The sequence below is a fragment of the Ochotona curzoniae genome, unplaced genomic scaffold (assembly GCF_017591425.1).
Source record: "Ochotona curzoniae isolate NIBS_2020 unplaced genomic scaffold, NIBS_Ocur_1.0 patch75, whole genome shotgun sequence".
Lineage (NCBI taxonomy): Eukaryota > Metazoa > Chordata > Mammalia > Lagomorpha > Ochotonidae > Ochotona > Ochotona curzoniae.
In genome coordinates, this window is record NW_024467056.1 from 592,634 (window position 1) to 616,959 (window position 24,326).

Consider the following 24,326-nt stretch of genomic DNA (forward strand, 5'->3'; position numbering starts at 1 on the left):
CATGGTTCAGAAATTCAGAAGCAAGGTGTATGTGTCTGTTAATGGGAAAGTGAATAGGAAGAGGTAAAACAGAGGTAACTCACGGTGGCTAATTTGATACACCTGTCATGGCACGGATGATCTAGAAGACATGATTCTGACATGAAAAAGATAGGACACAGCAGTGTCTATATCAGGTATACCTACAGAAGTTAAAATGTGGTCACATAATTTACTCAAATAAAATCTGTAATGAACACAATACAATAGTTGTTTTCCCACAAGGAGAGAATGGGGAGAGTCACGTGGCTGCAGGAAAAGAGTAATTTGTCAAGAAAACCAAGGCACACCTCCCAGGGACCAACAGGGCAATGGGCCTGGGGCCTGACCATTGGCATTGGACTGACACAAGCCTGTATTTCTTAGCTGCAATCTTGTTTCATCCAGCTTTTTTCCTGTTGTCACTGCTATTGCTCTAATCCAAATCGTTACCTTCACTCATCGAGACTCCCACATTTGTCTAACAAGTTCTAACAGCTTCTACTTAACCTTCCTGTCAATCATTTCCTTGAGAGCTTGTTTGGAGGTTCTAGCAGGGGAGCACAGCTACTCGTATACCCTTGACCGAAGACCAGTCCTCCTCTAGTGGGGATGGTCATCCTCTTCAACCGAGCGCGCAGCTTCAGGAGGGACGCACATGGAGTGGTGAGGGAGGAAGGGGACACCGCCTAGCCAGCCAGATCAGCCGAATCAACCCTGGCGATCAATGGGGTGACAGATGTCGCAGCCAGATCACCCTCATATCCTTTGTCAATCATTTCCTAAACAAGAGTAAAAAGGATCTCTTAAAACCACCAGTCGGACATGTGATTTCCCTGATAATGGTCTGTAATCAGAAGCCTCTAGCTACTCTGACTTCTTGTCATGGCGGTGTAAGCTCCTGTGGGGTCTGGCTGCCCATGATCCTTCTACTCCTGCCATTGTGTTCAAGTTCCAGCCACAGCAGCCCTCCACACCCCGAGAGCACATAGTTCCCTCCCACATCTGGAGTGTCACACTTGCTGCCCCCTTGTCTGAAGCCCTGATCTCATCATTTCACAAACAGCTGGCTCTTTTCCACAAGTCACAGCTCCACCCCTGTGCCACACTCTCCCGCAGCCCCTCCCTAATCACCTTCACCACATGAGCCATCTCTCATCCAGCCATTTGGGTCTGTACTTCTCTGATTTTAATGTTTAATGTTTTAATGTTTACTTATTTGTTTTTACTTGTTTGAAAGGCATAGAAACAGAAAAGCAGCGAGAGGGAAACAGAGAATGCTGGTTCACTCCCCACATGCCCATATTAACCAAGGCTGGGACAAACCAAAACTAAGAACCAGGAGCCAGGTCTGGCAGGGACCCAAGCACTTGTGCCATCATCTGCTGCCTCCCAGGGTACACATGAGTAGGAAGCTGCATTGGAAACTGGACCCACCAGGCACTCTGATGCAGGACGTGGGTGTGCAAGGCAGTAGTTCAACCAACTTACACTATACCACAACACCACAATAACGGCTTTGGTTACTAATTCAATCTAATCTCATGCACCATATCTTGGATGATCATGGTCATTTATTTGTTTTGCCTTTCCTTTAAGACTGGAACCCTGGGACAGTTGTTGTTATGCTGCTGCCACCTTTGCTATTGGCATCTCACACTGAGACACTGGTTTGAATCCTGGTGGCTCTACTTCAGATCTAGCTCCCTGCCCATAACCCTGAGAAAACAGCCAAAAACAGCCCAAGTGCTGAGGCCCTTGCCAAACACCTAGGAAATGAAGATGGTGTTTTTGACTCCTAGCTTTGGCCTATCCCAGGCCATTTCAGCCATTTGGAGAATAAATCAGTGAACGGAAGATTCTCTCTTTCTCTCTCTCTTTCTCTGTCTCTGCTTTTCAGACAAACAACCTGAGACCCTTTTCAGCATGCACTGGCCTGTCCTGACAGGCCTGTCCTGGCCTGTCAGCTGGAACCACTTAGAGTCCCATCAGGAAGGGTGTGGCGAGTTCACATTCCTTGACAGTGCACTGCCCTGTTGGACCACACACGAGGTCAACCAGAGCCAAGTGGTTCACACTTAAGGACGGTTACTGTTGATGGGGATTACTCTGGGTACTTCCCATTGCCCGTGAAGGAGATACCATTATTATCTCAGCTTAAAGATGAATTGAGACATAGAGCAGATAAGTGACTTGCTCACAGTCATGATGGTGATGGTGACAGAGTTATTATGCAAGTCAATTTGACCCCAAAACTTTTGGCTTTAGCTACCACCCGGATACCCTGGGGAAAGTGGCTCTCCTGGGAAACTGCATTTCTTTCTTTCTTTTTGTTTTTAAGATTTATCTATGTTTTTATTTGAAATGCATATTTGTATACAGAAGGAGAGAAAGAAGATCTTCCATCCACTGGTTTATTTCCCAAATTGCTAGAACTGAGCAGATCTGAAGCCAGAAACCAGGAGTTTCTCCCAGGTCTCCCATATGAGTGCAAAGTCCCTAGGACCTGAGCCATTCTTTACTGATTTCCCAGGCCATAAGCACAGAGCTGGATTGCAAATGGAGCAGCTAGGTCTAGAACTGCTGCCCATATGGGATTCTGGTGCTGTAAGGTGGAGGATGAGCCTGTTGAGCCATCTGGCCAGCCTCATTGGGAACTGCATTTCTGCATGTGGTTTGTAAAAGTGCCTTCACTGCGCCAATATTCCTTGATTTCCTAAAACAGACATGTAAGGGGGTAAACACAATTCCACAATCTGAAGTAAAACAGTATTACAGTTTCTCCAGGTAATGGGGAGATAAAACAAGAGAAAATCAACCATTGAAGTTACTACCCAGAGACATTGCAGAACTTCTGGCCAGCAATTCAGACGTGATTCTATCCTGTGATAACAAGACACAGTGGGATGACTATGATGAGACGTTCTTTACCCCATGCAGGTGAGGTTCACGCTCTCCGTGTCATCAAGATATCTGGTTCATCAACAATCTGCGTGTTTCTTCTCCATAACAAGATGTGAGGAGCTAAACGAGCACCTGTGTCCACAGCTCCACATTTCTCAATCTGGTGCGATTCCCTGTGGCCTCGTTTCATCAAGATGTAAGGCTCTATTTTGCTGCTCCTGGACCTTGTTCATGTAGCAAGACTTAATGTTAAGAGCTCTGCCTTCACTGAGTTTACTCTGCCACTGGTCACCTGAGTGACAATGGCTTGGGCAATGCCTACAAAGGCCTAGATTTCAAATTTAGTAGGCCTGAATTGGAAGCCAAGTTCTGCACTTTAGACTCACAAACTTGGGTCAGTGTATCCCGCTAAGCTGACTTTCTCTATCATTAACCAGGAAGCATGAAAGAGCTCCCCCACCTCATGGGTGGCTGCTGAGACCAAATGTATAAAGACAGCACAGGACTGGCCTTTGGTGATGGCCTTGCTGCTAGTGGTATGGTAACATAAGGACAAAGATATCACTTATCCCCTCAGGTCTCAGAAACCGGGTTGGATGAAACAGAAAGGCTATGCAAATAATCTTAGGACAATCAAGTCATTTATGAGGAGAGAAGCAAAGCTAACTGCAGACAACATGGCCACCCATGGCTGGGAGGGTCCGAAAAGGAAGGGAGAACTTGAACTCACCCTTGAAGCAAGGGAAGAACCCAGTGAACATAGAGAAGGGGAAAGGGCATTTTTGTCCGGTGTGAAGGCTTGGAGAGTCATGGCTCCTGGATATTAAGTAGAGGAATTAGGACTTTTACTGTATTGGCAGGGTGACCCACATGAGGATTCTGAACAGAGTGTTTAAGAAACAGCAAGTTGGGGAGAATCAAGATGGTGGAATAGGGTAAGGACACGTTTAAACAGACGGAGAAATATTAGCCAGTATGAAGCAGAGAGGGCACATTCCAGAAAATAGGAGAGGACAGAACAACAGCAGGGGCGAATGCCTGGAGACTGACAGACACAGGAAAGCAGCGAAAACAATGGTGTGATGTTGCAGTGACTAGTACTCCAGTGGCATTCAGCAAATGGTGATCTGAACTCCACCAGCAGTCAGAACTCCACCAGCAACAAGGTGGGAAGGGACGCTACTGGGAGCTCCAGAGGTGAACCCAGACAAAGAACTGCTTGTCCTGCTGGTCTGTTTGATTTGATCAGAATGGCAGATCCCAGCCGGGCGGTACAGGAACAGGGTGGATTTTACAGCCCAGTCACCTCCTAGAGCCAAATCAGGTACCATTTTGTTTAAGGAGACAAGGGCTATGGGGCAGGACTGTGCATGCACAGAGCTGGGAGTGAACTCATTTCTGGCTCAGTGAACTGTAACAACGTGGCATCCTACAGGTTCCACCCAAGATAGGTCCGGGTATCCTCAGACCTGACGGCCAGCAGATCAAGAACTCTAGCAGTGGCACATCAGGCACCATTTCTTACAGTGTGGCAAAGAATTTAAGACTGCAGGGACAACAGTGAGCTGTGCATGCACTGAGCTTGGCAAGAACTCACTGAGCTCATTGCATTGTACTGGTCCCACAGGAAAATAATACCAACTATGGCATTGTACAGGTCAAAATAGGTCCATGTGGCCCTCAGACCTAACAGCCAACAGATTCTGGCAAGATCAGCACCACCAACAACCTCACTATATAAGGCACCTGGTGTCTCCCTAATTGTGGGACCTACTCTAACAGGAAGTGGGAGAAAGGTTGTACAGACAACAATGCAGCCTCAGCACAGTATCACAGGAGGTAGAGACTGGTGAGCCAGGAGCTGGGGCTATGGAGACCATGGTAGAAATCTAACATAAGAACCCAGACCTGGAACTCACTGGAGAGTGGCACAAATGACTGCAAACAAAGAGCCATGTACCAACTGCAATAAGTAAAATCGAACTGTAGACCTGTGAGTGACACAGCTTAGAAACCTGCCCCAAGGAGAAGACTGATAACTAGAAGTACAATGATCAAGAGCAAAAGAAGAGACAAAGGCACAATGAATATTACAGAAGACTCCCCTGCAAATGAGCAAAACTCTTTGCAAATTTCAGAGTTAACTGAAGCAGGCATCAAGAAAATGAGAGACATAGAGTTCAAAACACTTGTTATAAAATTTCTTATCAACAATGAGAAGCACATAAAGCAGGCATTCAAGAAATTCAAGGAATATGTCACACTGGAAATGAATCAAATGAAAATTGATATATCAGAAATGAAGAATACAGTGGAGCAAATTAAAAGTACAATGGAGAGTCTCCAAAATAGAATGAAGGAGGCAGAAGAAAAAATCTCAGAACTGAAAGATATTTCCTGTCACCAGGGGGAAACAAACAAAAAGCTGGAAGCAGAGCTGGGTCAGGCCAAAAAAGTATTCAAGAATTGAAAGACACTATTAAAAGGCCAAATATAAGAGTTATGGGAGTCCCAGAAGGTGCAGAAAGAGAAGCTGGGTTTACAAATGTATTTAATGAAATAATAAAGGAAAATTTCCCTAATCTAGAGAAAGAATTGGGAAACAACATCCAGGAGGAGCACAGAACTCCCAACAGGATTGGCCAAAAGCGATCCTCACCAAGACACATGATAATCAAGCTCTCTTCAATTGAACATTAGGAAAAGATCCTTAAATGTGAAATGTGCACGTGAAAAAAAGTCAACTGACATAGAAAGGAATGCCAACTAAACTCACAGGAGATCTCTCACAGGAAACTCTACAAGCCAGAAGAGAATGGAGCGACATATTCCAGATTCTAAAAGCAAAAATAGTTAGCCCTGGTTAAGGTACCCAGCAAAACTTCCCTACAGAGAAAAGGAATACTTTCCACCAAAACTAAAAGCAAATGCAAAGAACATCCCAGTAAAATAACAAAAGACTAAATCAGTGAGCCACTCATTACTAAAATGACAGGACCAAATTACCACCTATTTGTATTAACCCTGAATGTAAATGGCTTAAACTCATCAATCAAATGTCATAGATTAGTAGACTGGATTAAAAAACAAAACCCATCTATTTGTTGCCTACAGGAGACACATTTCACCAACAAAGATCAGCAAAAACTGTATCTCATGGGTTTTTTTTTTTTGCTAGTCTCATCTCTTTGCAACACTTTCTTCTCATTAAATTCTTCAATGACTCATAGATCATACAGAAGCATCATTTTCTTCAAGAAGATTCTTGATTTTCATTTCTTCAGCAACATATTAGTCATTCAGTAGCATGTTATTTAACTTCATGGCATTATAAATTTCTATTTTTCTTCCTGTTGTTGATTTTGTATTGTGGCTTTTCATTTAAGGGGATGTATAATAACTGTGTAATGGAGACTATCATATCCAGATATGAGGATACAATGCAGTATGCATCTCTACTTCCAGACAAAGATGGACTCCCAATGAAACTGTTTACTATGTCTTGACAATAGGATGCTGACTCTGCCATTGTCCATGCCCGCAATGATGGACATATGACTGTGTATGAAGAACTATACTATAATAATGATATAAGGGAATTCAGTGAGGGGGGAAGGAATTGGGGAAGGGATAAGGGAAATCCCAGGCCTATGGAACTGTATCATAAAATGATAGTAATAAAAAGAAGTAAAAGTTTTTAAAAAAAAGAGAGAGAATGAGCAAGTCCTGCTCCTCTGGGGAGAGCAGGGGACTGTGAGCCTGGCATCCACTGGTGTGGCTCCTGCGGGGAAGCCACAGCCTGCACAAGGCCCTGCTCAATGCCTTTTCCCCTGGCTCTAAGCTCACTGCAGGTTCCCGGCCAGGACACACTTTGCCTACATTCTCAGGCAGGACCTCTAAGCCCAAGGGGATGGGGCTCAGAAAAGACAAACCCTTGGATCTCTGGAAGAGGAAAGGAATCTGGAGCAGGGTCTACAGTCAGAGGGCATTTATTTCCATTAGTTCATGAGCATCTGAGATGCAGCCAACAACCAGGCTATCAAATCAGGAGGCCACAGGGCCCTTTCTTGCTGCTAACATCAGGAGTCTGGTCAGTCCCTCACTGCCTGGTAAGGCCCCACCATGCTTCCATGCAACAGCATAGAATGAAAATACAGTTGGTACGGGGTCCAGTGCAGTAGCCTGGTGGCTAAAGTCCTCACCTTGCACATGCCAGCATCCCATATGGGTGCCAGTTCTAATCCTGGTGGTCCTGCTTCCCATCCATGTCTCTGCTTGTGGCCGAGGAAGGCAGTCGAAGATGGCCCAAAGCCTTGGGACCCTACACCTACGTGGGTGACCCAGAAGAGGTTCAGGGCTCCTGGCTTTGGATCAGCTCAGGTCTAGCCATTGCAGCCGCTTGGGGAGTAAACCAACAGATGGAAGATCTTCCTCTCTGCCTCTTCTTCTCTCTGTATATCTGACTTTCCAATACAAATTAAATAAATCTTAAAAAAAAAAGAAAAAGAAAATACAACTGGGGAGGGAGCAAGATTCACAGGGTCTAAGGGATGAGATCTGACATGGGTCCCAGGCTGTGAATGTAGCGAGTTCCAGGCCAGCAGGGAGGATGGCTAAGAACATGGCCAAGGAAGCACTGGAGGCAACTTGAGTGGTTGGTATTTCTTACTCAAGACCGAGACCTTATGGAGAGGACAGCTGGCATGTGTGACAACAAAACTTGTGGTCTATGCTCAGCAGACAAAACGGGCTGGCAACTCCCCTGTCCTGGCCTGCCCTATGTGGGCATACACTCTAGCTACATGGGTATGTGTTGTATATATGACTGGATGGCACACATGTGAAGGACATGATGGTACAGGGTCCATCATGTGCCTGTGTGCTTGTGTGAACAATATGCATTGTGTCTCATGATGGGGAGGGGCTGCTCAGACCCTAGAGAACATATTCCTGCTGCTCCAAACTGAGTTGGAGTCACCTACCTCTGGGTGCCCTAGGTCCACTGCTAACTGGCCCAATAAGCCTAGGCATCCCTGGCCTGCCCTGCAGGACTTGAGACAGGTTTGAGTCCCAAGGACTTTTAAAAATGCTATATAGTTGGTTTCAGGATTTGGGCTAGAGAGGTTTCACCAGTAATTGGAGGAGTGGCTGAGTTTGTACTTATGACACAGTGAGGGCTTCTGGAAAAGGTGTACCTGCCCTGGCTCCTAGCACCCTCCCTGACTCCAGCCAGCTCTTCCTTCTCTGGTTGAGGACTGTGGACTCCAATGCCTAGGCCAATCAGGGCCTGCAAAACTAGGATACCCAGATGCATGAGAAGCAAAGGGCACTGGGGCAGAGGGCATCCTGGGACAGGTGTAGTGGGTGGGGCTGGACCTACAGTACAAGCTGATATAAAGCAGGCAGCATCTGGGTGAGGCTAAAATAACTCAGAAAGAGGGAGGCTTGGGTCAGTATCAGGAGAGGATCTGAGCTACAGCCTGGAGCATTTTTCCCTAACTGCCTGGAGATGTCAACTGGGCTCTCAGGCTGGCTCAAACCTATTGTCCTGTGCATGGGAGCTGGCAGCCCTGCTAGGATTCCTTGCCAAGGTACAAATACACTTTATTCCTCCTTTATGCTGTCTCCCCGGTGCCTGTGTTTGGCCACGGGCATGTGGGGAGTTCAGGTCCTGTTTGTGATGATCAAGAAACCCAGAGCAGGGACTAGTGCAGTGGCATGGTACATGAAGATTTCACCTGCAGTATCAGCATTCCACTCCCCTGCTGCCCCCCAGGCCTTAGCAGGAAGATGGAGTCAGGAGCTGAGCTAGTATTGAGCCTGCATACTGATGCAGGACACAGGTGCCTTAACCCCTAGGTCAAACGTCTGTCCCTGGAGTCTGTTACTAATGCAAAGGCATAGGTGGATGCTCAACCTGGGGTACTCCCAGCCTTTGCAACTATTTGGGGCAGAATTCATTTAAGTATGTTCTGGTTTCATTTTGGAGAATAAAGACAAAATCTATATAGGACAAATATTTAGACCATTTCTGTGGTCAAGGGGGTGACTAAGTCTGTTTGGGATCCTAGTAAAACATACACATGACCCACTCCCCAAAATACTTTTCACCTTCCTCTAATAAGAGAACACCTTTTTTCCATTGGGGCGGGGGGAGAGGAGAGGAGAAAGGTAAGGGAGACAGAATATTCTCTTTGCTCTAGATGATGAACTGTAGAGAGATAAACTTTGAGATCCCAGTGGTCATCTTTGTCCCATGTGTAAGAACTGGCCTCACAAAATTGAGAGCTAAAGAGAACAGAAAGTTCAAAAGCTCTGATCTGAACCACTAGATTCAGCTATGTTCAAATACCACATATCTCCTGGATAGCTCAGTTACACAGCCCAACAAAAGCACTTCTTTTGCTACAAGTTTCTTGCTAACTTGCTGCTGGAGAAGTTCTCATACCCTGTTGCAGGTCTCACTCAGGGCTCTGTGGATATGGGGACTTCCCTGAACTGGGTCCCTCACACCTTTAAATAAGGGTACACAGGAACTGTGGAGCAGAAACTTATCATTATCATTGTTGTTGTTGTTATTAAAGTTCGAAAGGCAGATCAGATTTAAGGAGAGGAGGAGAGACAGAAAGATCTTCCATCTGCTTGTTCATTCCCCAAGTAGCCATAACTGCTGGAGCTGAGCCCATCTGATGCCAGAAGCCTCCTCTAGGTCTCCCACACAGATGCAGACTCCCAAGGCTTTGGGCCATCCTCAACTGCTTTCCCAGGCCACAGGCAGGGAGTTGGATGGGAAGTAGAGCAGTTGGGACATGAACTGGCACTCATATGGGATCCTGGCACATGCAAGATGAGGATTTAGCCATTGAGCCATTGCGCCAGGCCCAAACACAAACTCTTCCAAGCCCCTTCTTTCATCTGCCCTACTGCTTCTCCTCATTCAAAGGATCTGTTTTGGACTTTCTTTTGACCTGGACTCTGGAAATCAACAATCACATGTCCACACCCACCCTCACAGCTTACTGCCCGTAACATCCCCAGCACAGGGAAAGCCTCCAAGCCACACCTGAATCATTCTGCTTCAACACCCCAGGCCAATGGAGATGGAGGGATGGCTTAGGTTATCACCTCTGCCTAGAATCTCACAGGGTGAAACTCACTTCCGTTCCCCTGCTGGGAGTGGGAGAGGCTAGCACCCCGTCTCAGTGAGTGAGGCTGAGCTGGAGGAATGGAAAGGCAGACAGGACAGGGCAGGTCCAGGAGGGGAAACCCACGCAGAAGCAGAGGGCAGACCAACCACAGGAAATCTAAGATCCCTGACAAGTCAGAAAATAAATCTGCAAGTGAGCCCCACCCGTGGGCCTCAGCATGGGCTTGGAATTTAAGGGTGTCTCTCACAGAGGGGCCAGGGAGAGGCCAAAGGAGGGAATGGAAGGTGGCAACCCAGGGGCAGAGACTACCTGAACAAACACAGCAGTCTCCCCAGAAAAGCATACCTTGGTTATTTTCTCATCGGATGTCCTCCCCCTTTACAAAGTGAGAGGTAATTCTGGTAATATACAATATGTACAGAGAATAATCTGCTGAACACTTAGAAAATGACATTAGTGACCGAGCTGAAGACCCCTCCTCGATTGCCCCTCACTCACTGACTTTGCTTCTCCCTCTTCCCCGGGGGGAATTAACCTGAATCCCCATCTATCATCCCCCCTTGTTTCTTATTCTTTTCCCTACTTACGTGCATATTCCTAAACTACATTCAATACAACTGGACATGCTGTAAAGTTCTGTGCAGGACATATCATACAAAGAATATTCTATAAACCTGGCTTTTCTCCACTCAACATTATGCTTATGAATCACTTATATTAACAGGTATAAATCTGGTTGATTTGTTTTCATAGCTGTGAACTATTCAGTAAATGATTTACCTGTCTTTGGGTGATGGTCATTTAAACTATTTCTAAGCTTTTGCTATTATTACATGAAGTCAATTTTAAGGCACAGATTTGCCCCCCATTTAAAAACCTCTGAAGTAACAAGTACTTTAGAAGGAACAATATATAGGGGTGGGTATTTGGTGCAGTGGGTAAACCATTGTTTGGCATGTCTGCGTCCCATACAAAGGCACCCGGGTTAGAGTCCTGGCTCTGTTTTCCATTCCAGTGTCCTGTTAATGTGCACCTGGGATACAGCATGTGATGTTTCACAGCTGGGTCCCTGCCACCCACTTGGGAGACCTAGACTGAGTTCCTGGCTCCTGGCTTCAGCCTCACCCAGCTCTGGCTATTGTGGGCATGTGGGGGATTGAATCCAGGGAAGGGAGATTTCTCTCTATCTCTGTCTGCCTTTCAAATAAAATAAACTAAGAAATGTAAATGCTAGGTTACATTTTTTAAAAGGGGATTTATTTATTTTTATTGGAAAAGTAGACTTATAGAGAGAAGGACAGACAGAAAGAAAAAATCTTCCATCCACTGGTTCACTCCCCAAGTGGCTGCAACTGCTAGAGCTGGGCCCATCTGAAGCCAGGAGCCAGGAGCTTTTTCTGGATTTCCCACATGGATGCAAAGTTCTAAGGCTTTGGGCAGCCTCTTCTGCTTTTCCAGGCCACAAACAGGGAGGCAGATGGGAAGTAGAGCAACCAGGACATGGACTGATGTCCATGTGGGATCCTGGTGCTTGCAAGGTGAGGATTTAACCACTGAACCATCGCACCAGGCCTAGGTTACATTTTAACTGGCAGCTTTTTCCCCAGTGAATGATCCCATTTGCTTCAATGACAACAGGTACAAAGGATGCTACACTGAACTGTTCTCTCTTTTTGTTTCTATTTTTTATTCCTATTTTGCAATTTTCAGGCATAGGGATTCCTCCCTCTCGCTGCTTCTCATCCCCTTCTCTTCCCTTCACCCCACTGTCCCCAGTGTTTTGTAGCAAAATAGTCTATCAGGTGTAGTCTTGACTCCAATGTTCTGCTCTACCCCAGCCATCGTGGCCATTTGAGGAGTATAGCAGCAGATGGAGGATTCTCTCTCTCTTTCTCTCTCTGTATCTTTGCTTTTCAAAAAATTACTTAAACCTGGGGGCTACCGTTGTGGCCAGTCTCAATGTACGATCCGAGATGGAAGGTGTTTCTTTAATATGAGAAGAGATGTGACCGTGATTGCGATGGTCAATGTGGAAAACCTAGTGAGACACCTGGCACATGACAGTTGCTCAATCCGTGTGACCCAGCACCACGTCAGAGAGCAGGGAACTGGAGGAAATGTCCAGAGTTGCCTTCCTCACAAACTCCGCCTCTCAGATCATGAAGATCCTATCTGTACTTCACTCATCCTGAAGTGATTATCAGCTTACCCATATCTGCCTCTCCCAGCTTCTTTTCAGGATGGGTGTGTGAGTTCCCGGCTTAGGCCTGGCCCAGCCCTGGCTAGGAACAGAAAATCAGACACAAAATCTCCTTCTCCCTGTTCCTGCCTTTCTCTATTGAACTTTGACTTAGAAATAAATAAATCTTTTTTAAAAATCTAAAAAAGAAGATAAAATCTTATCTTAAAAAATTAATAGGGGAAAGAAGTTATTTCACATTTTATTTTGAAAAGTAATGTTTCTCTGAAAAAGATTATCCTCCACTTGGAGAAAAATAGGCTGGGTCCATATTATCATTCGTTACGTTGATATAAATTCCAGATAAATATAATCGAGCTGAGTATTACTTCATCATTAGTAGTGATGAAGATTAAAAAAAAAAAACTGAGATGCAATAAAGGAAAATAAATGAGTAATTCTGACCATACATACTGAGTGTCTCTACATCACAACAAAAAATAATACAACATTATTTTTAAAAATGTTTGGATTTTCTTTAATGGATTGAATTGGAAGCCAAAGATGTTTTTTCCCAGAGTTATTACTTTTACTTGAAAGGCAGACTTTTAAGGAGATAAAAGGAGAGAAAGGAGTCTTCCATCTGCTGGTTCACTTGCCAAGTGGCTGTAACAACCGGAGCTGAGCTGAGCTGAGCTGATCTGAAGCTGGGAGCCAGAAGCTTCCTTCCAGCCTTCTACATGGGTGCAGAGGCTAAGCATTTGAGACATCCTCTGCTCCTTTCTCATGTGGAGCAGCTGGGACTTGAACCAGTATCCATATAGGATGCCAGCAGCACACATAAATCAGGATTGGTGGGTGATCATCCTCTTCCTCAGAACCAATCCTGGAATCCATTTCTTGAGGCCATTTTGATGTCTGGAAACAGGGGACTTTGGGACCTGTGTGGCTCTCATCTGCTGACTGACACACTCTTACATATATCAGGTATTGAGGGGGCACCTGAGGTACGCAGGTGAAACACACACAAGGTAGAGGGGTCATGGACAAAAATAACCACGGTGACGGCTCTGTGGAGCGTCGAGTAAAACAGACTCACAATGAACAAATACAGGAAAACAATTCAGAATCACCAGCTATGCTCAGAATGAGGACAAGAACAGAGTGCTGTTGTGGATAACAGGAGAAACGGAGGTGACCTCACTGATGTTGGGGAAGGACTCAGGCATTACCTTCAGGGGAGGGAGCCCCTGACCTAAAACCTAGAGGAAGATTAGGAGTGAGCCACGTGTGGGCTGCTGGGTATAGCAGCTGCAAGACTGATAGGCACATCCAGGCCCCAAACACATGCGTCAGGGAAATGAGGGAAGAGATGACAAGTGTCCCACGACGCCTTGAAAACAATGGTAAGGCTTTTGTTTGCGTGCTTGAAAGAAATAGATAAACAGAAATATCTATTCCACTGGCTCATGCCTCAAAGTCTACAACAGCTGGGAATGGGCCAGGCTGAAGCCAGAAGCCTGGAATTCAACCCAGGTCTTTCAAATGAGTGGCAGGGACTCAAAGTGCTTGAGCTATCATCTGCTGCTTCTCGGGGTGTGCATTAACAGGAAGCTGTTGCGACAAGAATCTAGACACTCATTTATGGGATGTGGGTATCCAAATGGCTGCCTCCAGATTTGGCCTTCTCTAAGGCGACTGGAGGCCATTGAAGGGTATGGAACAGAGAATGAGTGAATAAGATCACTGTGACTGCCAGGTAGGGACAGACCAGACTAAACGCCAGCACACATGGGAAGACAAATTGCAGGGACTCAGGCAGAAAGCAAATGATGGCCTGGGCCTCAGACAGAGAGAAGTGCCAGGTGCCGGGGTGTTTCTGGCTACAACCCACACAATATGGGATGGCTCCATAGAAGTGTGAGGCATAAGAAGCGGAGGGCTTCTGGGGTGCTATGGTCAGAGGGTGGGCCCGAAGGGAAATTGTCAAGAACAACCTGCAGGCATACAAGGCAGCTCTAGGAAGTTGAGCCTTGAGATAGTTCTGGAAATGAGGAAAAAGTCTGCGGAGACAGCAGAGGGATGGCAGAGAGAGTGCTCCAGAAGCAGAGGCAGCAGGCTCCTGGTACCAAGGCAGGACAAGCTGGCCTCACGCCCTGTGGTGGCACTGGGAGAGCAGGCCCTGCCAGGAGGGAAGGGTGTAAGAGTAAGAAACTGGGAAGGCTGGACTCGGGCTGGGGCCGTGGTACCCAGTCAAGACCTCTGCCTTGCTGTCAGACACAGTGGGCAGCTTAGGCCAAAAGCCAGCAAACCAGGTGGCCACCTGTGACCTAAGCAGGTGTGTGCCAGTAGATAAAAAGACACATCCAAACAGCCACAGTGCTTGTCTTTCCAACGGTATTTACCAATCACCTACTTTGTGCTAAGATACCCACTTTCTTTCCACCTCATCAGCTATTCCTTCTCGGTTCTCTTGAATGGGTCTTCCTTGGGCCAAGTGACTAAGAGGAAGACAATAGCTGAGTGCAGAGTTCTGCTCCTTTTTTGCTGTATCATTATCATTAATATTATCATTATTACTATTATTTGAAAGGCAGATTTACAGAGGAGAGAGAGATTTTCCATTCATTGGTTCACTCTCCAAATGGCCACAACAGCTAGAGCTAGGCCAGTCTGAAACTAGCAGCTAGCAGCTTCTTCCAGTTCTTCCGTGTGAGTGAGTGTCCCCAGAACATTAGCAGAGAGATGGATCCGAAGTGGAGCAGTCAGGACTTGAACCTGAGCCCAAATGGGATGCTAGCATTGCAATCGGCAGCTTAACCTATTGCACCATGGGGCTGGTCCTACCCTATAGTTTTAAGGGTGGGTGTGATGGTTCAATTTACTAATCCTCCAATCTATGGTGCCAGCATCCCTTTTGTGCACCAGTTCATGTCTTGGCTGCTCTACTGCCCATCCAACTCCCTGCTTGTAGTCCAGGAAAGAAGAAGAAGATGGCCCAAAGTCTTGGGACCCTGCACCCTGTGAGAGACCCAGAAGAAGCTCCTGGCTCCTGGCTTTGGATCAGCTCAGCTCTGGCTATTATAGCTACTTGGACAGTGAACCAGTGGATGGAATATATTTGTCTCTCCTCTCTGTAAATCTGTCTTTTAAACAAAAATAAATCTTTTTTTTTTAAAGCTGGTCCATGACTTTAGAAATCATCTATGTTCTGCTTTCTGTGTTCAAATAACCTGTTTCCTGGGCTCCAGGATTGTATGTTCATCTCCACATGGACAAGGAACTCCAATTTTTAAAAAAGATTTATTTTATTTTTATTGGAAAGTGAGATATACAAAAAAAAGACAAAGAAGATTTTCCATAGGTCTCAATGGCTGGAGCTGCACCAAACCAAAACTAGGAGCCTCTTCCAGGTCTTCCATATGGGTGCAGCTTCCCAAGAATTTGGGCTGTCCTCGACTGCTTTCCCAGGCCACAAGCAGGGAGCTGGATGGGAAATGGAGCTGCCAGGACTAGAACCAGCGCCCATAAGGGATCTTGGCACTTGTAAGGCGAGGATTTTAGCTGCTAGGCTACTGTGCTGGGCCCAGAACTCCAATTTCAAATGTCCCAGATAGAAACTCAAGCCCTACCCACCTCAGCCCTTTTTTTACACTAGAGTTTCCTCAAATGTATAAGGGATAATTCCTAACTATTAAGATAAAAATCTAGGAGGTATCTATGATTTCTCATCTCATATTCAATTCATCCACAAGTCCTATAAATTCTACCTCCAGAAAAATCCAGTCTATTGCTTTTAAAAATAAGTATTTATTTGAGAGGGAGAGAGAGAGCAGAAAAGTAAGAGAGAGAGAGGCCTCTCATTCCTTGGTTCACTCTTCAAGTGCCCAAAGTGGCTGGGGTTAGGTCAGACCAATCTGGGTCACCCACTCCGAGCTAGAGCCAGCTGCCAGGGCTGGAGCTGGGACTTGAGCCCACGTGCTCTGATGCATGATGTGGCAGCCCGGCTGCTATGCTCATGGTAGGAGTCCATTTACTCCTACCCTCCATTGTATTACCAGTCCAAATCAAGCCACCTCTGTTCATCTCAGCTATACTGAAAGCTTCCTCACTCATCTCTTTCTCAACTCCAGCCCACAGAGACCTGTGCAAGACACGGAATAGATCAGGCACAGCCTCAGTCTGAAACCCTCCACGGGCCTGGCTGTGTTGCAGAACAAAGCTAAAGCTGCCTCCTGCCCCACCTGGCCTAGCAGCAGGCTCACACCCCATCTGCACGTGGCCTGTCCTCGCACTTCCTAGCTCTTGCTCTTCCCTGTGTTGCACCGCGAGGCCCCTGCATTCAGGATCTGTTCTCTCTGGAGCTCTTTTCCACCCAACTTCTCAAGGCTCAGAGCTGAGTTCAAATGCCTACACCCTGTCTGATGGTCTCACCCTGCTCACAGCTGCTTGCAATCACACACTTTGCTTTTGACATCAGTGGTAGTAATGTTTCTGAACTGCCTGGTTCCTGCAGTGGAGTATAAGTTGTGTGCCAGCTGGATCCTGCCTGACCTGCTCCGCCCTCTTTCTCCCACTCCTAGAACCACGCTAGTCTCAGAGTGGGAGCTCAGTCAATATCTGCTCCGTGAATGGAAACATGACTGGGATGTGGTTCCTGGGCTTCCTGGGGCAGTTGTAGTAAGCCACCCTGATTACCTAAGAGTCCAGGGCAGGACACAGCAACTCTGAAAAGTGACTCACAGCTCAGCTGACAGCCGAGGTTTGCTCCAGGGTTGCTGGCTGCCAACATGCTACCCAGGAAAGAGATCCTCTGACTGAGCCTGCAAAGACCAAAAAGATTGGATTCACAGGGATGTCCCAGAGGGGAAGGCTCAAGGATCAGTCTGGAGAGCTAACAAGAGCCTGTTTGATATTGATGGGTTCCTTTAAGACCTGCCTTGGAGGTGGTCAATTGGGACACCCAAATCCTGCACAGGAGTGCCTGGTTTGAGTCTTAGTTACTCTATTTCTTCTTCTTTTCTCCCCTTATTAAAAAGATTTACTTACTTATTTGGAAGGCAGGATTGGGGGGGGCAATCCCATAACCTATGAAACAGTATCATAAAATAGTTGTTTAAATTATATAAAAAAGAAAATGTGGTAAAAATATACAATGGAATCTTATTCAGCTATAAAAATAAATAAAATTTTACCATTTGCAGAAAAAAAAAAAAAACCCTGGCAGAGTTACAGAAAGAAAAAGAAACAGGATAGAGAAAGAGAGAAAAAACATCTTTCATCCACTTGCTAGTTCCCTAAATGGTCACAATGGCTATAGCCAAGCCAGTCCAAAGCCAGGAGCCAGAAGCTTCTTCTTGGTCTCCCATATGAGTACAATGGCCCAAGCATTTGGGTCATCCCTTCTGCTTTTCCAGGCATGACAGCAGCAAGCTAGGTAGGAAACAGAGCAGTAGGAACTCAAACCAGTGCTCATACTGGATACCGGCGCTGCAGGTGGAGGCTTCATCTATTCCACCACAGTGCCTCCTCCACACACCCAACCCACACAACCACTGGCTACTCTACCTCTGAACCAGTGTTCTGCAGATGTGCACCCTTGAGGTGGCAGCTGATGATGACTCAAGTACTTAGGCCCTGCCACCCACAGGAGAGACCCAGATGGGATTCTGGGATCCTGGCTTTGGCCCAACTTAGTCCTGGCTGCTGAAGGCATCAGGGAAGTGACCCAGTGAATGGAAACAGCATTCCTTTCCTCTTGCATGCCTGACTCGGACTCTTCAGCTTATTCGGCCATTTCCCAAAGCTCTCAGAAAATGACCGACTAACCAGACTCTGAGAAATTCCAAAGAAATGTACAAAACTAAAACCCCTACAGAAATTCTGACATTTCACTGTGAATCTGAGGAATGTCCTGCAAACACACATGGAATATCATTCAGCCGTGAACTGAGTAATGATGAACTTCACGTAACAACCTAGAAAACATCCAAGACTAACATTTTAAGCTAACAACCGGCCTTCTCCCCATGCTTGGATACATAAATACAACAGCTCTATAAACACTATCTAAGGAGAAGTCACACCGAAAGGAAAGAGTTATAGGATTGGGTTAGTGCCACCAGGGTAGACTTTTGATTTGTGCTTCATAAACACTTGAAGGATAAAAGCATTCCATCAAGCACATCTTGGTGGGGCTGTTGGTTATCCACACCCCCCACCACATGGCCTTTCTGCCCTCCCTTCAAGGAGCTAGAAGCATGCAAGGAGGGCTGAGTGCTGCCTCATTCCTGTGCCCTGGCAGGCTTGGAGATGACAGGGCCCAGGGGAAGAGGTAATAAAGTCATAACAATGACCCACATGGCTGTGACTCTGCAGACAACACGTCAAGCATGTCATGGATTTCCCTCAGCACTCTCCCCTGAGAGGAAGGAACTGAAGACGGAAGAGGTTAAGGAAGGCGTCTGAGTTAGCAGGGCTGGATGCATGACACAGCAGGGATAAAGCTCTCTCTCCCAACCACTCTAATAAGGCCAGCACTTTTACACATCTTAAACCATTGTGTTTTAATTACTCTTACAACCTGCCAGCTACCTCCTCGAAGTGTGAGTCAGGTAGCAGAGGATGCCAGGACAGGCAAGGACAGGCCCTCTACAGCGAGACAGCACAGAGTGAGGCTCTGCCAATGGCCCTTTCCCCTGGCAGCGCAGGGAGAGCAGGCCTGGCTGAGGAGGGGCCACGCCCTTGCAAAGGTGGCCATGGCAGGCAGAGGAAGCTGAGAAAAGCCTGTTTCCTGGCACTTGAGGGAGAGCAGGAAGTTCTGTGGGAAGGGTAGGGTATACCCTGGGCAGAGAGTGGGGAAGAAAACAACACAAGGAAGGGGCTCTCCATCACTCTAGGTGAGACTCTGGGGACGGTCACCACCTTCCTGCGGCGGCCAGCCTGGTAGAGCAGGGAACAGGGTGGCCACTGTGCAATTTGGGACGCCTGTATCACGAATCAGGAGTGTGAGTCCTGGTTACCTCCATGCTTCTGATCTGGCTCCCTGCCAGTGTGCCCGACAGGCAGCCCGTGATGGCCCCAGGATGTAGGTTCCCGTCACCTATATGGGAAACCTGGATGAGGTCCTGGCTCCTGGCTCCTGGCTTCTGGCTTTGGTCTGGCCCAGCCCTGAGTAGGCCAAATGGGAGTGAACCAGTGGACTGAAGATTTATCTCTCCCACTCCCTCTGTCACTTTACCTTTGAAATACATACATCAACAAATCCTGGGGGAACAGCAAGGGATAGGGGAATGGAAAGCAGATTTGTGGAGGACTAGGTCATCCCCCTCAGTTGCTTTGTATGGTGGATGCCAGGTTGACCTTTGGGGCTGCACAGGATGAGCCTGTGGTTGAAGCTTGGAATGGACTTGCCAAGCCAGAGGCCATGGAGGGGGAGGCAGAGACCAGCAGGGTCCATAGGAGGCCAAGGGATCATGGGCTTTGCTCCCTGGGAGGGAGGTCCCAGTGAGCCGGAGCAGCCAGGCTAGGCTTGCCAACAAGCGTAAGAACACTGCCCCCTCCCCACAGGCGCTCACACACCCATCCAGAGAAAATGCTGGGAGAAGCAGATGTGGGCAAATTGATAAGTACCTAAGGACACTGTGCAGTCAAGTGAAGGTATCTCTTCATTCAGGTGGGGTTTGTGAAGAAGGTGAATCAGGACATTTCCTCCAGACTGCATGAGATCACATTCAAGACCCTGCTCTGACACTATGCTGGGTCACACAGGATGTAGCAACTGGAATGTGGCAGGTGCTTTCTTAGGTCCCTCCCATACAGGATCACAGCCACACTTCTTGGTATCATAATTTAAAAGAAACACCCTCCACTTGCAACCTTGCATTTTCAAATGCAGACACAATCCCTCCCTAGCAGAATATCAGGGACACAGAATGCAGTCAATGAAAGATCACCACCTAGAGAAGGGCATAAGGGCTGGCAGGTGATGGGATCTGAGTGAGGATAAGGAGCGGGAGTTTTTCTGGAACAAAAAGCAATTAGCAAGTGAAACCTCCTCACCCTGAGGATAGGCAGGCTCAGTAAGGAGGCGGGGGTGAGGAACCCAGGCATACCTGAGAACCCCCAGCGGCCACAGCATGTAAAGGTGGGAGACAAGGAACATCCAGATCCTGGGCATCCTCAGACTGACCGCACATTCTTCCTGACCTGTCATCCTCTGGGTCCCCTGGTGGCCGCTGGGGGCCCAGGTCAACACAGCCTTCTGAACGCTGCAGACTCATTGCAATGGCCTGTCCCTCTCCCAGCAGGCTGTGTGCAGCTGGGGTTGGTCCTCCAAAGCCAGGTGCCTCTGTTGTGGCGGGGGCATGCTGAGGGAGTCTCACAGCTAACCAAAAGCCAGGGCAGGAGATGCCTCTGGGAGATAAGCCAGATGAATTATTCAGGGAACAGAAAGTAGGCAGTGCCTGGCTGAGAGCGCCCCCAGGCTGTGACTATTGCAACTTTGGGAGAATGTGTCAGGGGAGACATCTCTTGAGCTGCATGGAGGGTAAGCAGGGAGCCGAGACTGCGCCCACATGGGGCAGCTCTCGGTCAAGGGAGGTCTGCACCACACAGCTGGGACCCAGGCTCAGATGCTGCTCCGCACTGCAGAGAGAGTTATTTTTAAAAGGATGAAATTCAATATGCCACCAGGACAGGTGGTAGAGAGAGCTGAGGCCAACTAGGGCCCTGCAGGAGACTCACTCTCCTGGAACATGAAGCCAATCGCTTGGCTTTTGCCTGACACCCCCAAGTCTCCACTTGGCTCTGAAAATAGATATCCGGCCTTGTGTTTAAAGCTGAGAGTGGCAGCCTAAGGGCAAGAACAGAACTTACTGATTCAGTCTACCAGTCATTCCAGCTCTTTCTTTGGTTTAAGAGATGTAGTGTCCAGCAGCTTAATGAGAGTGCATCACCACAACTTCACGCTAAAACAAACAAATTTAAGCACTGGCATTGTGATTGTATTAAACTGCTGCCTATATACTCCCCAAATCCCATATAAGCTCCAGTTTGAGTGCTGGCTGCTCTGCTTATGATCCAGCCTCCTGCTAATGGCCCAGGAAGGCAGTGGAAGACGGTGCAAGTCCTAGGGTCCTTGCATCCACATGAGAGACCTGGATGAGTTACAGGTTCCTAGCCCCAGCCCAGTCCTGGCCATGATGGCCATTTGGGAAGTGAACCAGCAAAAAGAAAAAAATAACTCTTCTTTAACTCTGCCTTTCAAATAAGAATTAAATAAATCTTCAAAAAATTTTATAGTAAAAAAAAAACACAAGAAAAACATTCCTCCTTTACATTATGCATATGACACTTTTAAAGTTGATTCTAAGTGAACTTTCAGAATGTAAGAGGGAAACCTGAATTACAGCACTGATAGGCGACATCTGAAGTCAATTAAATACTGTACTTAGGGGCTCTCCATTCTCCAAATCTCCTGATTGTAATTTTATGCTTAATCTTAGCCAAAATGCCAAGAAGCAATCTGATTACAATTTTTGAAAAAATGAATATAGAAAGAAGATTACAATTTCTTTTGGGAAATATTTTGGGAGCATAATCAAGACAAATTACATGATGAGCTGGGTATGCCAGCCCGCTCAGCTTGCCTAGAGCATGTTGGGGGCACCTGAAAGGGGTAGCATCTGCTCCTTATGAGTGCCAAGGCCACCAAGGAGAGCACCAGATGGTGCTGGTTCTGAGCAGCCGGCCAGAGAGACCCTCAGTCAAGAATCTAACCTTGTGCCAGTTGGTGGCGTCCAGAGCTGAGGGCCCAGGATATAACACTGACGGTTTTGTCACGGGCCAGGAGTGGTGCCAGGCAGAGAGGAGTTAGGCTGCCTTCCCCTGCCTCCTGGGGGGTCCTTTCTTCCTCTTCTCTCTTCCACCCCCAAAGGTGCCCTTGCTATTTGGGACCATTTTCTTCCTGTGGTCCAGACTTCAGGGCTGCTCCAGGCCAGTCCCTGAGTGATAGGATCAATGGGGGTAAAAGAAGGACCCCTTCCATGCAGACTGAGAGCCTCAGAGCTGGAAAGCAGGATCCCATCCCCAGATCCAGAGGGGGAGCAGAAGAGGCGGGCCTTTGCTAGGCCTTGAGTTTCTGCTTTAGGAATGTGATCTGTACAGTATCTCTCTTTTGCCTATTACAAACCAAGCAAGAGAATGTCCAACCTCAGCCAGGATGGCATGTCCAACAAATGCTGTTAGGTTAGGCACCATGAACCTGGAAATGCCCCCACCTCCAGGACATCTGGCCACTGGCCTTGTCAAAAACCCCATTCCCTGCTTGATTGGGCCCAGCCAGAGCTTAGGGGTCAGTGCAAGTATCATAGGATTCTTGGTAGTACTGGCCTGGCATAGGATACATCAAGTCAGCAATGTTCCTAACAGCAAGTGATTTAGAAGGTGTACACACACACACACACACTCATTCAATCAATCTAACCCACCCCTCTTACTGTGCTCATTTCCACTTGGGCGCCCTCCTGCTTCTTGCAGGAAGTGTCGCAGAAAAGGCTTGACCCAGGACAGTAGCTTTGGCAAATGCTGACAAAGCAGGAGGGGTGGGAGAGACAATTTGTAGACATAGGTAAATTGGTGACAGGGAACAAACCTACATGAGGACACCATGGGACAGTGGCTCTGGTCCTGGCTTTGCTGTGTGTGTTTCAACATCTTCCTTGTTTTCAAATTTGGAGAAGTTTATCTTAAAATGCTTTTATGAGAATTATACTAATTTAATGAATTTTTAACTAGGAATTATTTTGTGAAAAACACCTAAAATTTGGGAGAAGATGGGACCTGGGGGATTAGGGAGGCTCCATGTTATTATTTCATTGGAATTGTTCATTACAGGAGAGTAGTTAGCACTTTTGTTTTTCTGTTTTAAGATTTGTTTTATTGGGCCTAGTGAGATAGCTTAGTGTCTAGATCCTCACCTTGCATGCACCGGCATTCCATATGGACACCAGTTCATGTCTCAGCTGCTCCACTTCCCATCCAGCTCCCTGCTTGCGGCCTGGGAAAACAGTTGAGGATGGCCCAAAGCAACCCTGCACCCACGTGGAAGACCCGGAAGAAGCTCTTGCTGTTAGCTTCAAATTTGCTCAGGGGATCAGCACCTGTGAAGTGAACCAATGAATGGCAAATTTTTCTCTCTGTCTCTCCTCTCTGTAAATCTGTTTTTCCAATAAAAATAAATAAATCTTTTAAAAAAGATTTGTCTTATTCATTGATGAAAGTTATTTCAAGAGGTTGGCCTCATGGGGAAAGAGAGATCTCTTGATCCAAAATGTGCTCTTTCTACCAAACAAGCCAGTAAGATAAAAGATTCATTTTATTTATTTCAAAAGCAGAATGACATGAGCCAATGCTGTGGCATGGTAGGTTAAGTCTCTGCCTATGGTGTAAGCACCCTATACGGCATTAGTTCAATTTCTACCTATTTTACTTCCAATCTAAGTCCTTCCTAATGTGCCCAGAAAAGCATGGAAGATGCCCCAAACCCTTGGTCACCTGAACCCAGATGGGAGTCCCAGAAGAAGTTCCAAACTCTTGGCTTTGGCTTGGTTCAGCTCCAACGGTGGCAGTCCTCTGGGGGAGTGAACCAGTTGAAGGAAGATCTCTCTTTCTATGTCTCTTCCTTTTTCTGTCACTCTGCTTTTCAAATAAAATAAATGTATATATTTTTAAGTAATGCTTCCTAAAACTTGGTAAAGAACAAAAAAATGCATTCATTTTTAAAAGCATTGGTAAAGAAAGGGTATTGTCTATGCTCTGGTTAAAATGGTGAGAGGCTTTGTTAGATTACAAGTTACTGGGGCCAATGCTCTGGCAAGTAGAGGGTAAAGGTGCCACCTATGGTGCCAGCAACCCATGTATGGGCATTAATTCTAATCCAGACAGCTCCACTTCAAATCCAGCTCCATGATGACGCATCTGGGAAAGCAGAAGATGGATGGCCCATGTGCTTGGGCTCCTGCACCTATATAGGAGACACAGAGGAAGCTCCTGGCCTCTGGCTTTGGATGGGCCCA

At 46.9% G+C, this 24,326-nt stretch overlaps 1 protein-coding gene across 1 annotated transcript in view; it reads right to left on the minus strand.

The window, feature by feature from the left end:
* The window catches only part of LOC121168193 (cytosolic phospholipase A2 epsilon-like), a 55,394-nt gene extending 34,863 nt beyond the window's left edge, over positions 1–20,531 (minus strand). Inside the window, exon 1 of the mRNA XM_040998077.1 lies at positions 20,364–20,531. Coding sequence (XP_040854011.1) covers positions 20,364–20,531 — 168 coding nt within the window. The remainder of the gene's footprint in view (positions 1–20,363) is intronic.
* Between the last annotated feature and the right edge of the window lie 3,795 nt (positions 20,532–24,326).